Raw genomic sequence first — 23491 nt, forward strand, 5'->3', positions numbered from 1 at the left:
TTCAGCTTGAGAGCTTTCAGCAGTGTGTGCATCTGAGATATAGGGGGAGATTGTAAAGAACGTTTGAAAAGTGTTCAGAAATTAGAAGTATTTATAATGTATTATTTGTAAATATAGTATAGACCTATTATATATATGATCTATACTATATATGTAAATAATATATTATAAACACACACATATATCTCATACACATACACAATATATAATGTATATACTGTATACTAGGTAGATATAGGTTCCAGTTAGTATATTAGATATATACATTAAAGAGGGGACAAGATGCAAAGCTCAGAGGTATTTACATTAGTGTGAATTTTGGGTATGTATACAGCACTAATCACTATAGTGATATATCCAAGCTTTGACAGAGTATTTGGAGCCAGACTTCAGGCCCATTTCTAATCCATGCCCACCCACCAGTCGGAGTGGGAGTTCTGCAATTATAAACTAAAACATATGGTACTTGGCAGGCGTACTTTAAAGCTTTTCGTTTTCTGCTGTAACTGAAATAATGTAACCAAATATAAATATGAAATAATATAATCAAGGAAAACAGAATTCTCCAGTCACTGTCCAACAAAGACAGTAAGGGGCCGGGTGCTCCAGATTTTTATAAAAACAGAGAAAAACTTCTTTCAGAATGAATTCACAAATGTCACCCCCACCTCACTACAACTTAGCTCAGGTGTTCAGATTCTATGGTATATTATTAGACAGGGAGAGAACTCTAGTATCGTCCATAAAGTCTCTACAAAATGATTTACCTTTAATTAAAAATATGCTGCAAGTGGGATCATTTTTTTAAATAAGGGCTAACACTATTCAATCAATTAAAAATAAATAGCCAAGGGCCTTTTCCCATGAAACGTTTATGAGCCGAATAAAACATCTCTCCATATACGTGTGTCTGGACAAGCAGCTCTGGAGAGACAACAGCACAGACCATGAGGTGTCTGACCCACATGCATTAAACAGGGTAGCATTTACAAGGTGGCTTGCTCAGCGTATGGTACAGGCTCTTAGATCCAGGCACGCCTGGTATGGAGTGCAAAACTTAATAGTCCTGTTGCCCTGGAAACAAGCACATCATGTTTGAAGCCAAATTGTCAAGTGTGTTGCACATTGTTAGAACCCTCCAGGAATAATGGGTGCAAGTCTGGAGATGGCTGCTTACAACAAGCAGAGTTCTACAGACTGACCCAGGGACTAGGGCTTTGGTGATCCGTTTTGAAGCAGCACTTTTCCCGTTCCACAAAAACAGAGCTAGTTCTACAAAACAGAAAGAAACACTTAGGGCCTGTTCCCAAAAATCAGGCACCCAATTGCTCACTTATTAAGGAAGCGTAATCACAGGAATTGCATAGACTATGGACTTGCATGAACACAAAGGGCCAGTTAAGTGTCTAACTAGCCATCTGTACGAGCAATCTCTTTTTCACCAGCAATCCTGGTAGCAATTGGCATTTTTGATAATCAAGCGGTAAAGATCATAACCTTTCTAGCTGGAATTATAATCATATTTTGAGGAGAAAAAATGCCATCCTCTTCACAGCTTCCTGTTTAGACTCTTTTCTATCCCTCTTCCCAGGAAAGCAGGTAGAGGACAGAAACCTCTGCATCCCCAAAAGACACTATGGATTCTTTAATCTTCGCTTACACCTTATAGCCCTCCCCTGCTCTCAAGGCACCATACTGCAGCCATTATCCTTTGGCTGAGGAGAACAAGATGAGATTCCCCCTTGGCAGAGAGTCAATATCACTCCTTAGTCAGCCAAGGGCTGGAGGATATTCTTCAGCAATGCCAGGCACCCTCTCTCCACAAATGAGCAGAATTCACAGCCCTCCATTCTTGTTGTTTTACCAGTTACATTAGAGCAATGCTGAGAACTAATGCAGCTGGTGAGCATAGGATGTAAACAATGGACTATGAAGCTTTGAACCTCTTGACTAGAGAGGTACAAATCCAGCTCAGTTTGGTAATGAGCAAAAGACAATGCCACTTTTCGTTGCTTGGTACCAACCCAGTTCTTGGTGAACAGCCATGCACACCAAAAAGGCCAGCATCACATCTGGCATCCTTGTTTTCAGCAGAGGCATGGAAGGCTGAATGGACAATAGGGACTGAATGCCGTCACTACCCCTTAAAGGTAAAAGTGATCTCTCCAGGCCAGGATTGTATAATTTTGTCTCAACAAGGTTCCCCTTTAATTCTTGAACTAAGATGCCAACCACAAAGACCTCATCCACCAGAGCTAAATGTGAGCATGTTTGCTCTGTTACTTTCTGCACATCAGAGCCAGGGCATTCCTTCTCTGTGAAGGACGGTGCCCGTGTACTCACCTTTCATTTAATTTAGAATTTAAAATGATCATTGCACAAAGAAATAATTACGATGCTGTCTGCACTGGGATACTGTAATGACACGTTTAAACAGAGTTGTTGCTAACAGGGTCCCTGCATGGTTTCCCTGGCTATCAGGGACAGGTTTTTTGCCTGAGCACTGTTCCAGATCAGAGAGGTAGTCTAGCGAACTGTTATATAATGTAGTGCGGGGGTCAGACAAAAACCTGCCTTCTGGTCAGAGAAAGCCAAGCTAAAATCCCACCGCCAACAAATGTATTCAAACGCTCATGGCGTCTGCATGGTTGTGATCTGACTGTGGACAGGGTTGGAGAACCCTCCCCAAAGCAGCGGTGTCTCGGGTTTGATGCAGTATTCAAAGATCCCATTCCTCCTCCATTTCCTTTCCCCCACAAGCTCTCCAGAGATCCTACATTGCGGCAACATGACGTATTTGTACAACGGTTTATAAGTTTCTGGGGACTCACCCTCCAGGTCTCTTCTTCTGCTCGTTTGGTTTGGCATCTTCTGCCGGGGCCAGCTTAAGAGCATTGAGCTGCTGCGGCGGTGCCTGGTGCTGCTGCAGAGGTTGATGTGGTTGAGGCTGGGGCTGTATTGGCTGCTGAACCAGGTGATGCTGAGAGATGGCCAGTACTGGAGCTGCATACTGCTGTAACTGCTTGGGGCTACCTGAAGGGGGCGTAGCAGCCTTGACGTCTGGAAGAAGTGGGCCAGATGGTCTCTGTATAACAGGTGCAACTGATGACACTTCCTTACTGATGCTGGGAGTGCTTATGAGAGGCTGGTGGCGTTGTATGAGCGGAGGGGACAGAGTGGTTTGGGCTGCTTGCTGAGGTGAGCTAGTGACCACGGGGATGGGAATGACTGATAGGGGGGCTGCTAGGGGTGGCGGCAGAGGAGGAGGAGGAGCTGGTGCAGGGGGCGAGATGGGCACTGCTGGGATTTTGTTCCTTGGGTCCTCTGGGTGAAAGGCATTGTTAACCTTTTGTACGCTGGCCTTCTTCTGCTCCTGTTCTCTTTCTAGGCGGAGCTTTTCGTGCTTTTCATTTTCTTCTGTAAAAGAAAACAAAAAGCGCCAACAGTGAAGCACTTTTCCCTGACACCGTATTTTCCATCTTTAGGTCTTTTTACAAAATTGGTAAGTATCAGTATCCCCCCCCCCCCCCCCTTTTCCTGATGGGGAAACTGAGGCCCAGGGAGATGAAATGGCTTGCCCGGGGCCATGCAGTATGTCAGTGCAGAGTGAGGAATAGAGGTTAGGTCTCTTGATTCCCAGTCCTGCAATCTAGCCACTGGATCATGCTTCTCTCTCCCTACATTTCCCCTTTATTCAAGCATAGATTATTAAAATACAACATGAGCTGCCTTCAGAACAAGACCTTCAGCACAAGAAACTGAAGGGACTGCTTGCTAACCCTCGATTTTTAGGGTCCTGCACACATTCCACAACAAATCAACCAGCCTGCTCTCCCCAGCAGCAGTGAGACCAGGCATTCTGGCAGAAACAGGGTTCAAAAAAGAACTAGATAAGTTCATGGAGGATAGGTCCATCAATGGCTATTAGCCAGGATGGGCAGGGATGGTGTCCCTAGCCTCTGTTTGCCAGAAGCTGGGAATGAGCGACAGGGGATGGATCACTTGATCATTACCTGTTCTGTTCATTCCCTCCAGGGCACCTGGCAGTGGCCACTGACAGAAGACAGGATACTGGGCTAGATGGACCTTTGTTTGCTCTAACCCAGTCTGGCTGCTCTTATGTTCTTAAAAGACACATACCGCTAGATAATCCTTCTCCTACTGTCTCAAGCAGTGGGACTGCAAATGTCCTGGCCCAATTCCTCCTCCCAAAATTTGACACCCTCCTCCCCCTCCCCGCCAAACTGGAAGGCTGGGCCTGACTGCCTTTATTGTTACACAGAACTTCCCATACCAGACAAGACCAACAGACCATAAAGATCGGCATCTTGCCTCGGGTAGTGGCCTGATCCCTGGTTCTTCATAGGATGATAAAAACCCTTTCACAACAGGCCTAGCTAGTTGTGCAATAACGTATATATTGGCTGGGACAGAGAATACCTTTTGGCCCCCGTTAGCTATTATCTTATACCCTGAACTAAAGACAGGTCCAAAGCAAAACCTCAGATCTAAATACCTCTGAACGAAGCCTGGTTGCAAATCTGGAGTCTTGGCATTAATAAACATGAAGCACATTTATTTTAACCCCTTGCCTCCCAGAAGCTTGTTCTTAACATTTCATCATGAGAAAAAAAACAAAACAAGGAAACTTAAGAAAAGAGAAGCCCTGGTCCTTGCCTCCATATGACGTCACACAATTTTAAGTAGGCCCTTTGCACTGAGCCCTCAAAACAGTGCATTTCTAGAGAACCCTTTCCCCGGTGTGTTTATCCTCCAAGCTCTGTATGCCTATATACTTCTAGAAAGAAACTACTGTAGCTTCATTTACAGCAGCAGAATTCAATCCACAGCACATCTGTCCAATTCTTCCTTTTTCATTTATAAACAGGCAAAGGGGCTGTTGAATGTCTTTAAAAGGACCCCATCCTGCAACTGTTAAAGCTGCAATGATGAACTCCTATGGATTTCAATGGGTGCAGGATCAGGCCCAGAGACAGCAGAGACAATGAGGGTATCCAGCATAAAACAAATCATTTCAGCCTCATCTCCCTAAGGACATCCTGTATATGAGAGACAGGCAAACCCTACAGACTCAGGCACGCCTCTCTTTGAATTCACACAGATGTGATCCAGCACATTCAAAGACTGTGTAATATCAACAGTGGGCATGTGGTTCAAATTGGCCTCCCTGGAGTGAGTTCAGGACAGAATGGATTTGTTGGGCTGGAGAACCTTCTGATTTACAGCTGTGTGAGGGTGTGATCCAGCAACACTGAAGTCAATGGCAGGTTGGCCACTGACTTCCATGGGAGCTGCATAAAGCCCTCAGTGAGGAGGAATTCAACTGAAACCCACAGACTGATGTGAAACTGTCCAGAGAAGAGAGTAAGGCTCATAAACTACACTTCTTTGCCATTGTGCATTATAGTCGGCCCTTTAACTTAACTTGGACATGCGTGTGGCCATGTGTTTTGACAACACCAGATAAAATGTGTGTGTCCTGACTGGCAAAATAAACCTCATGAAATACATTCCAGGTCTCTGGCTTTCATAGTGCAAATACGGCACAACTGAAATTTATTTATACAAACAGATTGACTTGGCATCTCGACACCTCCCAGCTTTAAATCAAACATCTAGAAAATCAACTCACTCCTTTGAAATGGGCAGATAATCCACTGCCCTCAAGTTTTCATGAGTGATTGCAGTCACGAATCTGGTCCATTGACTGCATCTGTGTACCAGTGACCCCTCCTCCCTCTTAATGATCTACAAATACTTAAAAGCAGCAAAGAGTCCTGTGGCACCTTATAGACTAACAGACGTATTGGAGCATGAGCTTTCATGCGTGAATACCCACTTCGTCAGACTGCATCCGAAGAAGTGGGTATTCACCCACAAAAGCTCATGCTCCAATATGTCTGTTAGTCTATAAGGTGCCACAGGACTCTTTGCTGCTTTTACAGATCCAGACTAACACGGCTACCCCTCTGATACACTACAAATACTTAGGAACAAAGGAATTACCAGGCTGTATCAGAGCACTGATACATCTATTCTGCTATCCTGTCTCTGACAGTGGCCGGTACCAAATACTTCAGAGGAAGATGCAAGAAACATCCACAATTGTCAAACACAACTGTCCACAGGAGAAACTAGCGGTTGGCTTGTACTATGAAGCATGAGGCCTTGTATGTATGTAAGATGTCTGACTCAATGAAGATATTTACACTGCACACCAGGAGCCCCATTTTTTTACTACTTTCCCCAAAACAGCAGTGTCAAAACAGGATGGATATAAAGGAGGTTCATAATCCCAGAAAATGGGGATTTTGAGCAAGTGGAATTTGAGCACTTGCTTATTCTAGCAGGGTTGGCATCTTCACCTCCTGAAGCTAGACATGATAATCTCTGTACTACAGGAGCAGTGTGGTCCAAGGGAGTCGGCTCTGGACTACGAATCAGAAAACCTTGGTTCTATTCCTGGCTCTGACACTGATTTGCTGTATGACCTTGGGCAAGATGCTTCCCCTGTCTAGGTCTCTGTTTAGACTGGGACCATCTCTCATTATCTGTGTGTACAGAGTCTACTACAATGGGTCCCTGCTCTCAGTTGGGGCCTCTAGGGGCTACCACAATATAAATAATGTAATACTATGCCATTGATGTAATTCCACTGAAGCATTTTAGTTACTGCGGATTCTAAAACAGAGCAGAATTTGGCCCTGAGTCAGTAATGAACCCCAACATCTAATACTGGTCTTCATCCACCATAAAAATCCATACATCACATCGCTCGCTTTATTTAAAATGTAATGCAATTCCTCTATTGTCCACCTAGTCCTTTGATGACTCCTATCCCCATAGTACATTGGCCAGCACTCAACGTGGGAAGAGTAGTCAAATTAAACAAAAACAGAAACCCACATCAACCTACATTTAATAGGGGATTTCCCTTTTGTAAGAGAGACAAACACTATTCCCCTTAGGGAATAACTAAATAAAAGTTAAACAAAACAAAAAACAAAGCCCCCAAACCAAGCAATCTTCCAACACACACAGCTAAACAATCCTTTTCACATACACAAAGCTGAAAGCTCAGTTCCACTTCATGGCCGTTTTCCTCCGTTAAAAACAAAAGCTTTTTGCATTAGTTAAGTTGCTTAGTGGGGCAAGTGGGGAAGGAGGTGGGGGAATAAAATGTTCTTCCAGATTCTGAAAGAACGTTTGTCCCGTTCCAACGTGCATGCTCGCTGTCCGACATGATACAGGGTATTTCCTCCCACCAACCCACTCACAGAAAAGTATTCAGGCCCAATTCTGCGCTCAGATAAACCGGCACAGACCTGCTTAGAATCAACCAGGCTTGCAGTAGAGTAACTGAAAGCAGACTTTGGCCCAGTGCATGTCAGGGAGGGGATACAAAACTCAGAAGGAAGAGTATCTGTAGCAGGCAGTGTAAAATATGCAAAGAGCAAATTCCAGCTGAGGGCAGCTCAGCGTGGTTCCTACCGGCTGAGGCAGAGGAGGGAAAGAAGCCTCCCTTTTACTCCTCTATTACAGCTGCTGCCTACAAATGTTGAGAATCCTGGTTCATTTCTCAGCAGCAGTTATAAGCAAAGCATAAACCCAATCGGACCACAGACTGGTCCAAGGACTTGGTGGTTCAGTACACTCCAGCTTCTGGAGCAGGAGTTCTCAAACTGGGGGTCATGACCCCTCTGGGGGTAGCAAGGTTATTACGTGGAGGGGTCGCAAGCTGTCAGCCTCCACCCCAAGACCCGCTTCGCCTCCATCATCTATAATAGTGCTAAATATAAAAAAAGTGTTTTTAATGTATAAGGGGGTTGCACTCAGAGGTTTGCTGTGTGAAAGTGGTCACCAATAGAAAACTTTGAGAACCACTGATCTAGAAAAACTGAAGGCAACATTTGGATCATGCTCAAAAACTAGGACTAGGTTTCCATCCCTTTCTGTGAGATGGGGGCACTTTGGGTGGAAAGCATGTGAAACTCATGCTTGGAAGGAGTTTCACATATCATCTGGACTCTCCTAAGGTCACAGAACATTCATACGCAGCATTTGGATTCAGCCTGTTACAGAGATCAAAGTGATGAAGTTGGGATCTGGACATCCTCAAAGCAAGGGGGTGTTTGGGTGCCAACCTTGATTCTGGCCTCCTCTAATATAAGCTATATTGGGAAAATAACATTATCGACGTATTTTTTTTTAAAGGAAGATGTAAGGGCAAACACCCATCAGCAGAAATCCACTGATATAAATGATTTTAAACCTGAGTTACCAACCATTTCAAACTGATTCACTTAAACCAAACAACATTAAGAACTAATAAATAAAAGCCCTTTGTTTGCAATTCTTTTGCTCCAATTTGCTGCCTGGTTTGCAGCCAGAACCAACAGGATGGCCCTGGCACAGAATGCAAAAGGAAATTCGATCCCGGTGACCTGATGACTAATTGTTTGAGCAGGTACTCCAGCATTAGAGCTGCTGGGCACTTCTGCTCACAGAGGCCAGGGGTATGTCACCAGCGCTACACTGGTGCCAGTTTTTACTGCCTGTGATGGATGGAAGGAGAACCTCTAACTAGTTGTAAGAAGTTAAATACTGGTCTGATAAACAGAAGCTCCTGGACTTACTGCAAGTCTGGTTAGGGCTGGTAAATCCTGAAACCAAATTCATCCCTGGGATAACTCAACTGAAGTCAATGATGAATGAATGTCTGTCCTGGCTCCTGGTATTTAAGTCGAGATAAAAATAGTGTAAGAGCCCAGAATGTGGCCTGCAGCTGCCCTGGTGTTGTGACCCCAACGTGAGGACAATGCTAATCAATGTACAGATCAGCGTTGTTAGTGAAAAGCATACAATGAGCAAATTTAATTCATCCAGGAAGATAAGAGTGCAGGAAAGTATGGTTACTGGCACATACTCCTGCTCAGAAATATTTATGTAAATGCATCTGCAAAGCAGGTACAGGCCTCACTCAGGCTCCCGACAAGCTGCCCATCAGGCCTTCGGCATCACAAATGCTGGGCTCTCTTGTGCTACAGGATTCATTTCAAGGATGTTTTAGCCCAAATCTGACACCAGTAGCTCAATGACCTGAGTTGTTTACAAACACAAAGGACTGAATTGGCATCTGCTCCTGAAAATGCAAAAGGGAAAATTGTGCGTTAGGGTATGTCTACACTACCCGCCGGATCGGCGGGTAGCGATCGATCTATCAGGGATCGATTTATCGCGTGTAGTGTAGACGCGATAAATCGATCCCCGATCGCTCTCCTGTCGACTGCTGAACTCCAGCTTGGCGAGAGGCAGAAGCAAGGCGATGGGGGAGCTGCAGCTGTCGATCCCGCGCCGCGAGGATGTGAAGTAAGTAATTCTAAGTCGATCTAAGATACGTCAACTTCAGCTACGCTATTCTCGTAGCTGAAGTTGCATATCTTAGATCGATCCCCCCCAGTGTAGACCAGGCCTAAGACACCTCTCTTAATTACACCCGATATACCTCTGGGAAATAGATTCCATGGGATGGAAACAGTGCTTGTAGCTTCATCAAACCACAGGGAACTCTCTGCTCGGACTTCCTTCTCAGTTTTATACCTGTGCCTAACTGGTGAGGTACTCAGCTGGGGTATTGTGTCCAGCTCTGGACACTAGACTTAAGAAAGCAGTGAGCAAATTGGACAAAATCCAGAGGAGAGCAACAAAAACGATAAGAGACTTAGAAAACATGACCTGTGAGGAAAGGTTGAAAGAAATGGGCATGTTTAGTTTAGAGATAACAGTCTTCAAATATGTAAAACATTGTTATAAAGAAGTTGGTGAACAATCATTCTCCATGTCCACGGAGGTTAGGATAAGAAGCAATCAGCCTTGTTTGCAGCAAGGGAGATTCAGGTTAGATATTAGGAAAACTTACTAACTTTAAGGAGAGTTAAGCACTGGTTACCTAGGGAGGTTGTGGATACCCCATCATTGGAGGTTTTTAACAACAGGTCAGACAAACATTTGTCTGCCTCAATGTGAGACTAGATGACCTCTTGAACTCCCTTCCAGCCCTACATTTCTATGATTCTATGATTTTAAGAAGTCCATCTAAGAGCTCTTTAGTAGTCTGTATGACATAACTTGGGTGATCTCAAGCAACTTTTTCCCATCCGCTTCATATACCCAGATATAGAAGCAAATGGCACCCTATAGATCAGATATTACAGTCCACACACACACACATAAAGGGCCACTTTCATATTAGTTCACTTACAAGCCAGTAAATGATCTCATACAAATCCAATATGTAGGACACACATGATGTTTGTGACATTCACATACAAGTCACCAGTATTTCTGGCCCACACAGATTGCTGAACAGGGGTCAACATCCCAAAATTCACCCTCATAACTGTGACCCGCTTTTGACATTCTCAGCAGAGAGAATGTGGACCACGGTCTGAGTGGACCATGAAAGCGGAACCCCCCTCTGATCCCCAGGGGTCTCTCTAGGTCACAAAGGAGGCACACTGGAATAGGGAAACTTTCACTACCGCTGCTCAAGCTGCCTATGTTCTGTGAATAGATTTCAGTCCCTCGGGCTGAGGATTTTAGTTCAGCTGCCAACCCAACTACAGTGGCGGCACATAATAAAGGAGGAGGACGGCAGCGTTAGCAGCAACACAAACAGAAGAGACAGCAAATCATGTCACATGAGGATACAGGAAGCAGAGTCAACATTCTCTGACCAGTGGACGAGTACTAAAGCCTGACTGGTTCAGAAGCACACAGCAGCAGGGACTCTAACTCCGTTATATAATAATCTGCTGGGTTTAAGTCTAACGCCTCCCCTTCAACTGGCCTGGACATTTTTTCAAGCTGCAATTACAAGCACTAGTTCTGCAGACAGAGCTACCCAGGCCTCCTGCTACCGCCAGTCAGGAGCGGCCACTGTCAAGAATGCAGAAGTTCACTGAAGGAGCAGGCTGCGTGTGGTCTTTCAAGGAAACGCATTTTGCAAGACTACAATTTGATGGATCCCTGCTGTTATTAGTGCTCCTAACTGGACAGCATTCATAAATCAGACCGTCAGCATTCATAAATCAGATGTAAAGAGCGCCTGCCTTGGCCAAATCAGTCATCTTATGCTGGAATATTGAGAGAGAACATTCCATAACTCTACATGCAGTTAGTTATGCATTGGGCCTAATTCTCTTGGCATAAATCAGAACTTCACTGCAGTCAATGCGAAGAGAAGCAGGTCCAACATACTGACACATTTCAGTGTATATCTGAACCATCTAATACTTCAGGTAGCTGGGAACACTCGAAAATTACTCTATTAACTTGTACGTGCCACACAGAGGCTCTGATTGATTGCACGCCGGTTTTACATCAGTGTGATTCAGTGTACTTACTCCCAATTTACACCAGATCGGTTCCCCAGGTGTTTATTCTTTTTCCTCTACCTTTGAATCACGTAATTTATGTCTATTTACGTGCCTATTGGCTGGAATTTCCAAAAGAATTTAAAGGAATTAGGGCTAGATTTTTAAAGGTAAAATCCCATTGGATGTTAATGTGGGTTGGCTGCCTAACTGCCCTGTATGCCTTTGAAAATCTCGCCTTTTACTATTAACTAGAGATGATGCTCTGTTTCTTTGTGTGTAAACAGGCCCCTCCATAAAAATGTTAGTAGTGTATATTGAATAACAAGTACAATAACTGTTTATTAAACAGAGGATTCCTTTCCCGGCAGATTGGTTGCTTCATGGGGTAGGACTGGGGAAAATGGAACAAATAAATCTTGTTGCGTTGTGCTAGAAATGGACCTTAGCTCAGCTTTTAAAGACCATCTGTATCAGTGCATTGTGGTCATTTCATGTTTTAGTGCAGCACTAACATAAGCATCTTATGTTACAGCAAACATCACCTATCCCAGCGTCCCAAGTGGACTGAAGCAATAAGCAGCTGTATGGAGGACAATGCCATAGAGCTAAAGTTTGCTTATCAATGTTTGGGCCGGACACTGTAGCTACAAACAACTGAGTTCTGACATGAAGACATGCTTTGATTTGATCTTTCTGGTGGGAGTCCCCCTGTCGGGAATAGGAAAAGAGGACAGACTTTGACAAAGAAGGGATGGGGAGGAAGCTGGTTGTTTCACGTTAGGGTCTTAGACTTCAAAAGCAACACAATACTTTTGGTTTACCATTGTAAAATAAATAATACTCATGATGCAGCTCACGTCCTCATTCCTATAATCTACTGAGAGCACTGTTGGTGGTGTTTGGAAAATGGCAGGACAAGGCCATTACAAATAAACTACCATTGGAAGTGTGAAGACTATTTTCTGCTTTTGCAGATTGCGGAGAGAGGGGCTGAGAAGATGAGAAACCGATGACAAGAACATGCGCGGTGGGTGATGGTGGACCCAATCCCTCCCTCAAGAAGTGGTTCCCTGCTGACACAAAGGTAGATAACAGCTGGGAAGTAGGCAGTGGCACATGTGTGGGCCTGGATTCAGGTGTGAACAGGAGATGGAATGAAGTATGCATTCCTGAGTTTGGCAGTTCAGATAAAAATGACAAAACCCGACCCCAACTGCTCCCTCCCATCTCTACTGAATACACTTCTGTTTAGCTGATTTTACCTTCTTCCCCAGTTGATAGTTCAACATCCATCTCTCAAGTGTATAAGGATCATAGTAATGAGGGTCTATTAAGTCAGGATCTATTACGGTGAATAAGGCACTGCACTAGAGCTCTGCTCGGGCCTAGTTTTTAAGCCTAACTTGGACTCGAGCCCACCTGACCCAACCCATGCCCAAGACGGTTGAGTCATTTTCCGACCTGATTTGACCCCAACCATTCACCCCTTTATTCTCCACTGAAGTGGGAATCAAGAAACCTAGATTCTATCCCTGGCTCTACCTTCAACCTGCTGTGTGGCATTGGCCAAAATCACTCCACCTCCGTTTTCCCATCAGTAACATGGGGCTAATGATATTTATCTTCCTCTTTAAAGCACTTTGAAACCGACAGATGAAATAGGAGCTAAGTATTATTAGACGGTCAAGTCCATCCACCCTAGGAAAGGCAGGATAGTGTCACCTGATTTTACAGAGGCAGCTCTTAGGATCCTCAAACCCTCCACCCTAGGCACTGAGGAGCCTGATTCATGTGGGAGGAAGAGCAGCCCAGTTTCAGAAAAGTACCACATCGAACAGAAGATTGATGCTGTAAAGCTGATGGAGGGTTGGGGTTTTTTGGGGGGGGGGGGGGAAGGGCGGGAATTTGTGAGCAATGAGTGGTTGAGGAAGATGCTGTCTCAAAAAATTATCCTTCAATGTACCAGAGCAAAATACTAAATCTTGTCTTGGCTGGAGCCACTGGTTTGAATGGAAGGGACTTTCAAAGAAGCAAGGGCCAGGAGTGAGACACATGGGGATAAAACTACATACCTTATGGTTCTATTTGCCTTTAAAAGTTCCTATGGGCCTTTCACCTGTGACCGTTTTTATGCAGAATTATGACATACAGGCACAATCCTCACAAACTACTTTCTCCACACACAACACACGTGCACTCGGCGCTAGCTCAGCCGGAACATGCATAGCATGAGGGTGAGCGCTGACCAGCTGCACTTGGCATCTGCCTCGCTTTAGGCGCACCTTGAATACCAGGGGCTATGGTTTATTTATAATACTCTCCTGGCTCTGGGGCTCACACTGTTCACTCCTTCCTCTATAAGAGATGTTAACGCCCTCCCCCCCACATCTGCTTTCTAGCCTCTATCCTTTGTCTCTGTAGTCACAGATTCCAAGACCAAAAGGAACGATTGTGATCTAGACTGACCTCCAGTATAATACAAGCCATACACTTCCCCAAAATAATTTCTAGAGCATACATTTTAGAAAAATATCCACTCTTGATTTAAAAATTGTTAGTGATAGAGAATACACCATGACCCTGGTAAATTCTTCCAATGGTTAATTACTCTCACTGTTAAAAATGTACGCCTTATTTCCTATTTCCAGTTTGTCTAGCTTCAACTTCTAGCTACTTGATCATGTTTTACCTTTTTCTGCTAGACTGAAGAGCCCATTATCAAATATCTGATCCCCATGCAGGTACTTAGAGACTGTGATCAAGTCACCCCTTACCCTTTTCTTTCTAAATAGAGTGAGCTCCTTGAGTCTATCACTCTAGGGCATATTTTCTAATTCTTCAATCATTCTTGTGGCTCTTCTCTGAACCTTCTCCAATTTATCAACTTTCTAGTATGATGTGGTTTGACAGATATCTCCAGTGTGGGGCTGGGCCTTCATTAACACAACAAAAATGTGCCCACAGGAAAAGTGCCAGCTGTTTCTTCTCCATCAGTGTTTCCCCAACTGTTGCTGATCCAAGTATTTCATTCCAATTCCAAGGTGCTAGCAAGATGCCCTGTTCTCATGCCATATGGAGATGTGGCTACGGATACTGTATTATTCAAGTGAAAATAAATCACAATCAATATCTCAGTATTTCCAAGATGGTCTTTCATCACAAAGGATGGTAAAATGTTTCACTAGTTGTTTGTATGCACAGTGCACTGAAATGCATCCACCTCTGGAGTGTGACACTGTCTGCCAAAGTGGTGGAAAGCTGAAATACCGGCAAAAAAGGACCCGAGACAAATTCCTACTCTTAGGAATATACCTTGGTATCTTGAATGTCAGTGCAGAAGACATAGGGCTTTGGTTTATTACCAATCCATGATAACATCTCCCACCCTGGAGCCCTGCAGAAACCCTTTTGCTGAAGCTCTGTGGTGTATTTCTGGGGAACAGGAAGGGACAGAGCCGGAAGCAGCTATTTTCCACCACAGCAGCTGAACCTTAGAGAATTTCCAAGTGGGAGTCAATGCTGCTTCAGCTGTGGGAAAGGCAGCCAAGGATAAGCCACTTGCCCGAAGCCATGGAGGGAGTCGGCAGCAGAGCAAGGACTAGAACTCAAGAGATCCTGGCTCCCAGTCCTGTGCTCAGACAACACCACTCTCTAAAGGATGAAGTCAAACCTGCTGGGATTTGAATTTGTGGTTCTAGGAAGGGTAGGTATGCCTAGCTGATGCCCACCCCACAAAGCCATCCTTTCTAACACTGAGGTACTATTTGCTATTAGCAATTCAGGTGCAGAAGACTAGTCACTAGGCACTACTACCGCCAAAAAGCTTGAGTCCCTGTTTCCCCACTCAGAAGAAATATAAGCATATCTGTGTAAGCAAATCAAATCAGACTTTATGCAGACTTCTGCAGCATCAACTAAGAGAGGCTACTGGAGGTTTCACTATGACATGCTTATTTGAAGCTCTTTCAGAAAACTAAGCAACACTCATAACCCGACCTAAATGAACAGAGAAGGAAATGACTGCAAGATCCTATAAGCTGCTAAGTGAGAGGAAGGGACACACTTAGGGCTGGTCCACACTAAGCCCCCAGTTCGAACTAAGATACGCAACTTCAGCTACATGAATAACGTAGCTGAAGTCCAAGTATCTTAGTTCGAACTTAAAGGTACTTACCGCGGGTCCACATGTGGCAGGCAGGCTCCCCCGTCGACTCCGCCTACTCCTCTCGCGGAGCAGGATTACCGGCGTCGACGGCGAGCACTTCCGGGATCGATTTATTGCGTCTAGACAAGATGCGATAAATTGATCCCAGAAGATCGATTGCTTGCCGCCGAACCAGCGGGTAAGTATAGACGTACCCTTACTTTACCGTACTTTATGGGGGATGGACAGCTTGTTGGGCAGTGCATACTTCCCCTCACCACAATCACCAATCTGCTCCTGAAACCCTAATTCAAGTCCCGTTGGTCAAGAGCTGGATCTAGTTGTCCTTATGCAGTTGTGAGTGGGGGGAAAAATAGAACACTTCAAAGGATTTGACATCTCAAAAGAGATCAGATAAAGTGCTAGGAAACTTCCAGCTCCAGTTTCTAGGGTTTTAAGATGCACACAGTCAGCTGACATAGAATCACACTCCTGACTGGATATAGGGCACTTACATTAAAAATCAAGGATGGAGGTGGGGTGGGAACTCAATTCAACACAGGTACAAGGGAAAATCGTTTAACCTTATTCTCCCAAGGACTCTGTTAGGGAGCTCTTACCCCAGCCTGGGAGGGGAGAGTTCTAAATAAGACCCTCAGAGTGGTGTTATGTGGACCCCCAGAGTAACAGAGCCAAAGCTGGTCTTCAGGTAATAAAGAGATGCCCTTTAAGCTTAGCAGGGGTGTCTAACACAAGAGGCTTGGACAAATGAGATGTTGCTGGCCCACAGATAACATGTGAGGTTACTGGCCAGGCACAGTTGGAAGGAACTCAAATTACAACATCACACCTGGCTTCTGGATGACAGAGAAAACTCAACCCTAAGTACACTTATACTTGCGGGCCTTTGTCTCTCGAAATGGCTTCTGATGATGTGCGTGTGGACTCAGAAAGCTTCAGGGCCCTTGTTCCATCAGGTCTCCAATGCTGGCAGTTTCCCAACGCAGCAGATCTAGAGGTTTGTATATTATGCTCCCATTTTGGGGTGGGGCGTAGTGTTTTTTGTGTTATTCACATGATAGTGCCTACTTGCCAAGAGACAAAACACTCAAAGGAAAACAAAGTCAAAGGAAAGACCAGGGTTTATTTTTTCCCCCTTTGTTAGTCATCACGACACAATTTATACAAAAGCTCTAACGCCGTTGCCTTCAGAAGGTAACGCTGTATAATAACTGAGCCCCTTTCCCTGGCACACGCCAAGGGTCTGACAGTCTGAAATCGGCGGAAGGTATAACGATATAGAGAGTCCAGATGTGAAAATGTAGAACTATGGCTTCAGCAGGCAGAACAACCACAAGTGGCACCTGATTTACTACTGACTGCACTGCATCATATGAAGGGCCCTTAGGAGTATAATCACCAGAGTTGTTTGTAAATAGGATGTTTATTTCAATTTTTTTTCTATTGAGCATCAACTGCTTTTTTTTTGAAGGAATACCCAGAAAACCAGTTTATTCTTATAAGAAGCTATTTGTCAGCTGAATGGCTTCCATGCAAAACCCCACAGCATGTTTAGAGAACATGGAATCCAGTCCCACGTTCTCTAAACAAACACTCACAGGAGGGACTGTGAATTGCAAATTGGGATGGCTTGAGATCTATCAGAAAGCCTGTAGAAACCCAATGGAACTATGTACTATTTAAATATGCAGGTCAAATGTTAACTGTAAATCTGTGCTTACTTTAATAAAGCTTATTTCAAACGAAAACAAGAAATGACTTGATAAAACAAAAATCCTTAGCACGTCTCACACAACTTCCAGCCAAGGATCTCAAAGCTGTAGATGAAGTAAGCCTCATGATACTTCTGGCGGGTGGGTGAATGAATAGTTCAGTTTTAGAGATTCTGGAAGGTAAGCCACAGGCTGGTTAAGTGACTTACTCGAAGTCACATTGAGTCATGCTGGCAGCGCTGTGCGGTAACCATCTGTCTCTTTAAATGGTACATTTGTTTGGCACTATTTTACGCAACCCTAAGTACAAAGCAGGCAATATCAGTTTTATTAGATTCCAATAACTGAAGTACAGTACACCACAGCTTTGGTCCAAAGGCTGCAAGAGTGGGATTTTCGAAAGCAGTTAGCACTGGGCTAACTCTACTCCCACTGAAGTCAATGGGAGCACATGGAGTGCTTCTGAAATTTCCACTCTAATATTTGCAAATGAGAAGCAGCTAAGAATGTAAAGACATCTACTTATCAAAGGACAGCACACAAGCATTGGAGTCACCAGCCTTCACAGCTTTTTGGAGATCAAGGACTCCTCATAGTGCAACAAGCATCCACACTGTCTCCAAGTTCACAAGAACGTCAATATTCATCTTCCTGCAAGGGTTTTTCCAGTCATTTCTAATAAACAGGATCAAAGAGGGAACAGGTGTCACACCGGGTGGTACGCCCAGGCATCTGCTTAGCAAAACAGGGCCGTGTCCTCTTGTGGCACAATTAATAGCATCACTGCAACTCTTTACCTCCGTGGCCTCTTCCATCAGCAGCTCAGGCAAGCTCAAAACTTGCCTATTCCTCATGGAATTGACTTGATAAGAGCCTAGTGTGCTCTGCTTACGGCAAGGCTGACAAGAACTCGCTCCAGATCACAGTTAAAATTCTGCCATATTGTTTTTTTGTTTTGTTTTGTTTTTACAAGCTTGAAACTTGTTTTTATTTGCAATGTGGATTTGCTGAAACAGTTATACAAGAGCCAAAGCTTCAACTTCTTCAGAGATCCCACCACAGGACACACTGGTAGCTGGAGCTGTAAATCTATTCTTCATCATCAAGAGGAATCCCCAATTCCTCATCTGTCCATTTCGAAGCATCTGGGTAAGGAAAGTGACCCAGCACCGCATCCGGGTTGTGCTAGAAGTGCTACAGGATCCAGAACCACATGAAGCTGCTGAGGAGCTCACTGTGGATCACCTGCCGGCGGGTCAGCCCCAGGACCTGCCAGTAGTGGGGCTCAATGTGCACCCCGCCCCCCGCATGCCGGAGCCCGGCCGCCCCCTTCACGTCTCTGGCGCGGAGGATGCGGACCAGGCCGCCCCTGGTGCGGCCCAGAGCATGACGCCGCCGCCACCGGCCGAGTCACCCGCCCTCAAGCAGGCTTCTGGCACTGATTTCATGGCCAACAAGGCCAGTGTTGTTTTTCAGAGAAAAAATGCTAACCCGGAGCAGTGCACAAACCTGTTTGAATGCTTCAAGCTGTATGGCTAGGAGCAGGATATTTTCAGGAGATGGTCCTGGCCTCTAGAATTCTTTCCTCATTTGATCTGTCAGAGCCTGGACCTACCGACTTTTGTGGAAAACTGCAAGGCCTATCTATTCCCAGGCTTTCCACAAAGGGTGGCTTGAATGGGGTAGCAATCCGTTGACAAGAGAGGATTTTAGTTGTGTAGTGATGGGAGAGACTTCTGAACCCTGAGCCAGATGAATTCTCACAGGTGTATTTAAAGACTATAGAGGCTATCTAGAGGTCCACAGAGGCATTTCGAACAAACTGGATGGATAGCTGGATGAAAGAATGAACTAAGGGGTAAAACCTAGATCTCCTGTAATGGATGATCAACTCAAACACTTTCCAACCCTATTTGAAGAGTGCTGGGAGCGGTAGGAATTTGGGTTTCATACCCACTAAACAGCAGTTTCCTAGCACAGACAAAGCCCAATACATTGACTCCTCTAGTTAATCCATAACATGGGTCTAACGGGACTCTCAGACATGCACAAAACTTCTTCCCCATACAGTCCAGGGAAACCAGGAATCCCATTAGCAACTTTAAACACAGCTGCTACTAGCATGATTTCATCTGTGCCCTGCAGAGCACCTCACAACTATGCTAACACATGGCAGGTCCATCCCTCACCTTCCAAGAGGTTATCGCCACTTTGTAGGCTTTCCCCAGGTGCCCTCAACTAAACATTTTGCTTTTTTAAAATCAGATTCTGCTAGTCTTACGAAGAAGATTCAGGAAGCAGAAAGGGGGGAGGGGTAGCAAGCCAGGAAATTCTAGGGCGGTGCCAGGATTAACGCGAACACGGAAACATATACAGGTTATTCCTGGTTTTGTAGGGACCTGTATGTTGTATTAGGGAAAAATAAAAACAGGACATCAGAAGAAATATAGCAGCTTTCCTAACAAGCGGAGGAGTATGATCATGCAAGAGAGTGTGGACTCAGAAGCCAAACTGAGATGATCTCTTTCCAAATAGGTAAGAATTAGAAGAGACGGCTACCCCACTTTGACCGGGACAGTCACAGATTTTTAAGTCACTTAAAAATCCTCATTATTCACCCCACTCCCATGCGCTGCAATGTTCTAGTTCCATTATATGAACCCAGGGCACCCCTGTTCTCGAATGCTCTGTTCAACCCTGCTCCTCCGCCTTAACCCCGCGAGGAGAGAGTAGAAATAGAGGCGGTTCAGAAATGGATGATGAATATGAGAGAAATGGAAAGACTTCTGTACAAAGAGAGATTGGGCTTGTTTATTTTAGACAGAGAAATCAGAGGGGATGTGGCAAAGGTACATAAACTAATAAATGGACCAGAGACAGTAAATTGGGAACGCCGATTCACTCTGTTTCATAATACAAAAACCATGGGACTCTCGACAGAACTGAAAAGCAACAAGTTGAAAACTTATCAAAGGAAAACCTTTTGCTCTTTAAATGGACATTGTCCGGGAGTCCCTCATAAGTTGCACACACACACACACACACACACACACACACACACACACTTAACTGTGCAATTCACTGAAAACACCTTAAAACACAAAGAACTCTAAGCCTTTATCCCTCAGGGCATAAACGAACCATCTTCTGCCAAAGGTTAAGAAGAAACTTCCCCTATGGGCAGGTGGTTCCTAATTGTCCACTACAAGATTTCTTACACCTTCTTCTGAAGCTGCTAGTAGAGACGACTGTTTAATACGGGATATTGGACTAGATGGACTCCTTGTCTGATCTGGTAAGACAATTCCCATGTTCCTGATGGAATTATGCAGGCACTTACATGCAATTCGTTCTTGGGAATCCCAAATCCTGAACAGCAAGATTCAGACTATGCAGAATGGTAAGTCTGAAGCATTTATAGAGCCCCATGAACAAAGTGTTATGAAAACGCTATGCATGTGTGGGGGAGGGTTGGAGGCAGATGGTTTCCTTCCTTCCCTGAATTTTTCATAGCAGTCCAGCATATGCATCCATCAAACACTCATGTATAAAATACTAAGGATCGGATCTGTTGACCTCAACAAAGCTACGTCAATTCATACCAGTAGAAAGTCTGGCTCTAGGGACATATATAACTTTTCATACACTTCAGGGGCCATCCAAAATTTAAGAAATTTATCAGCACAGTATCCCTGTGAGGTACATAAATATTATTACCCCCATTTTACAGATAGGAAAACAAACACCACTGAAGTCAAATGGGAGTTATGTCATTTGCTTCACGGGGTCAGGATTTCACCCGTAGAATTTAAATGACTTTCCCAAGGCCACACAAGGAGACAGCGGCAGAGCTAGGAGAAGAAGCCAGGAGGTTCTGATTTCTTTTCTGCTCAGCCCACTAACCAACCCCAACTCCTTAGACAACGATACAAAATACTTTCTTTTTAGTGTGTCAAATACAAATGAATTGTGAAGACAGCACCAGATTGAGAGAAGATTTAAATTCCAGCTACGCAGAGATACTCTTCTGCTCATCAGTTCACCTGTCCTGATTATCTGTACGCATGTTAACATGCTGTACAAGGTTTGCATTCATCATAAAGTTAAAAAAAAAAAAAAAAAAAGGTGAACACAACAGCTACTTAGTCAAGCGGTAAAGTAACAAGATAGGTCAGGGATATGAGAGGCAATTATTTTCCTGAAACCAGCCTGCTGTCAATTTATTCTGTGGTTTCAGCAGGCCTATGCAGACTCATAAAAGTCAAGCTAGTGTTTACATCAACAGAGCTATGTCCACCTGTCATCCATCCATTATGGCACATGCCTCCTTTCTGACCACAGTGGAGCTCCAATGCAACTGAACCGGAAGCCTTTGAGGGAAGAAAAAAATAAAATCCCCACCCTATTCTTTGGGGAAGCACAGAGTCTAACCTCTGGAAAGAATCAAGCTTCTGCATGCAACATGACTAATGACAAAGAAAGTGGCAAGGCTAGTGGTTAGAATGGGAGACCGTGAATCAAGATGCCTGGGTTCTGTGCTTAGTCTGCCAGCAACTTGCAGTGTGCTCTTGGGCATGTCACTTACAGCCTGATTTTCAGAGGGTGCCTGCAATGGGGAACAGGGGAGCTCAGCACTTCTAAAATTAGGCCATTCATCTCTTGGTGCTTCAATTTCCCCACCAGCAAACTAGGCATGCAGCAATCTCGAGCAACCCTAGAATAACAAACCCGGGCATGCAACTGGCAATTAAGAGCAACACTACAGTAACAAAGATCAAGAAAAAAATAAATGTTAGTAAAGAAGCAGATATTTTCATGTTGCAAAGGCCTTATGAAGTGCGTGTGTAAGCAACTCATGAGGGACTGCTGGACAGTGTCCATTTAAAGACCCAATACATGCACAGTTCCCCTAAAACACAATCCCCGAATTATATTCGTATGTGTTACAGAGCCTGTGCTCCAACGCTGAATGGAAATGGCAGTTTCCCACTCGTGCCATCTTTTGGAGACCCTGGTGCATCTTTTAGCAAAGGCTGAAAACTTGGCACCTCTTTTAATCATGGTACAACTTTTAGATCCTCTATGCACTGGCGTTCACTCCAGAGGTCCCTACCTAACCTCACTGTGCTGTTGTATACCATTTAATAACATATTTACGTCCTGTTTACACTGCTATTTGAAACCATGTTAGCAGGAATCTTAGGCATATTAAAATATCATAGCATCCAAGCATTTTTCTAGTAAGAACCATTTTTAAACACAGTTTGAACAGTAGACAAGGCCTTACAACCCAGGTATAGAAAAATAATTACCATTTTGGGGCACTGGGTAACAACAAGGGAGTTTCCCAACTGGGTTAGAAATTGTTTGGTTTTGATGAGGAATGTTAACATAGCTAATGGCATGATTTTATCTCATCCACAAAGGCAAGACCAAACTGTGTTATAAACACAATTCCCCAACACAGTAAATGTCCTCGTATAAGTCGTTGGAGAACTGAAGGAGATGATCACCCAGGTTACCAGTTAAGGTCAACAATCCCCTACCTGGTTTAGTTTTTTCTTCACATCAGGAAGGATAGAAGAGCAACAAAAAGCCACGTATGACAGATAGCAAATGCAGAACGGCCAAGAGCAAAGGCATCAGTGTAACTTCTGGGGAAACGAAATATTTGGAAATACTTGAGTCAGCTTTACAAAACATTTGGAAGCCACATGTGTGATCAGGGGAAAACAGCCTTCTGAGATACACAATTAAACCAAAGAGACATGATGCTAAGGAGCTAGTACTGTTCCTGCTGTGAAACCGACAATGTTTTATGCACTAGATTTGACAGTGACACAACAGTCCTACAAACACAGGATTTGCCATCTCAGTTCAGACCACATAGCTCATTCTATCAAGCCTGGTATCCTACAGGCCTTTTCTAGATGCTTCAGAGATCTCTTAAGTGACAGTTCAGTGCAATATATGGGGATAGAGATCCCCTTCACACTTCTGCAGAGATCAGCTGACTCCCTTAAGAACAGGAGTACTTGTGGCACCTTAGAGACTAACAAATGTATTAGCGCATAAGCCCACTTCTTCGGATGCATACAGAGTGGAACATATATTGAGGAGATATATATACACACATACAGAGAGCATGAACAGGTGGGAGTTGTCTCTCAGAGTTGCTAAGACAACTCCCACCTGTTCATGCTCTCTGTATGTGT

At 44.3% G+C, this 23491-nt stretch overlaps 1 protein-coding gene across 2 annotated transcripts in view; it reads right to left on the reverse strand.

The window, feature by feature from the left end:
• The window catches only part of MNT (MAX network transcriptional repressor), a 77991-nt gene that overhangs the window by 48194 nt on the left and 6306 nt on the right, over positions 1-23491 (reverse strand). For both annotated transcript variants that reach the window (XM_034752873.1, XM_034752872.1), the window contains exon 2: positions 2832-3417. In XM_034752873.1, coding sequence (XP_034608764.1) covers positions 2832-3417 — 586 coding nt within the window. The remainder of the gene's footprint in view (positions 1-2831; positions 3418-23491) is intronic.

The sequence above is a fragment of the Trachemys scripta genome, chromosome 18 (assembly GCF_013100865.1).
Source record: "Trachemys scripta elegans isolate TJP31775 chromosome 18, CAS_Tse_1.0, whole genome shotgun sequence".
Lineage (NCBI taxonomy): Eukaryota > Metazoa > Chordata > Testudines > Emydidae > Trachemys > Trachemys scripta.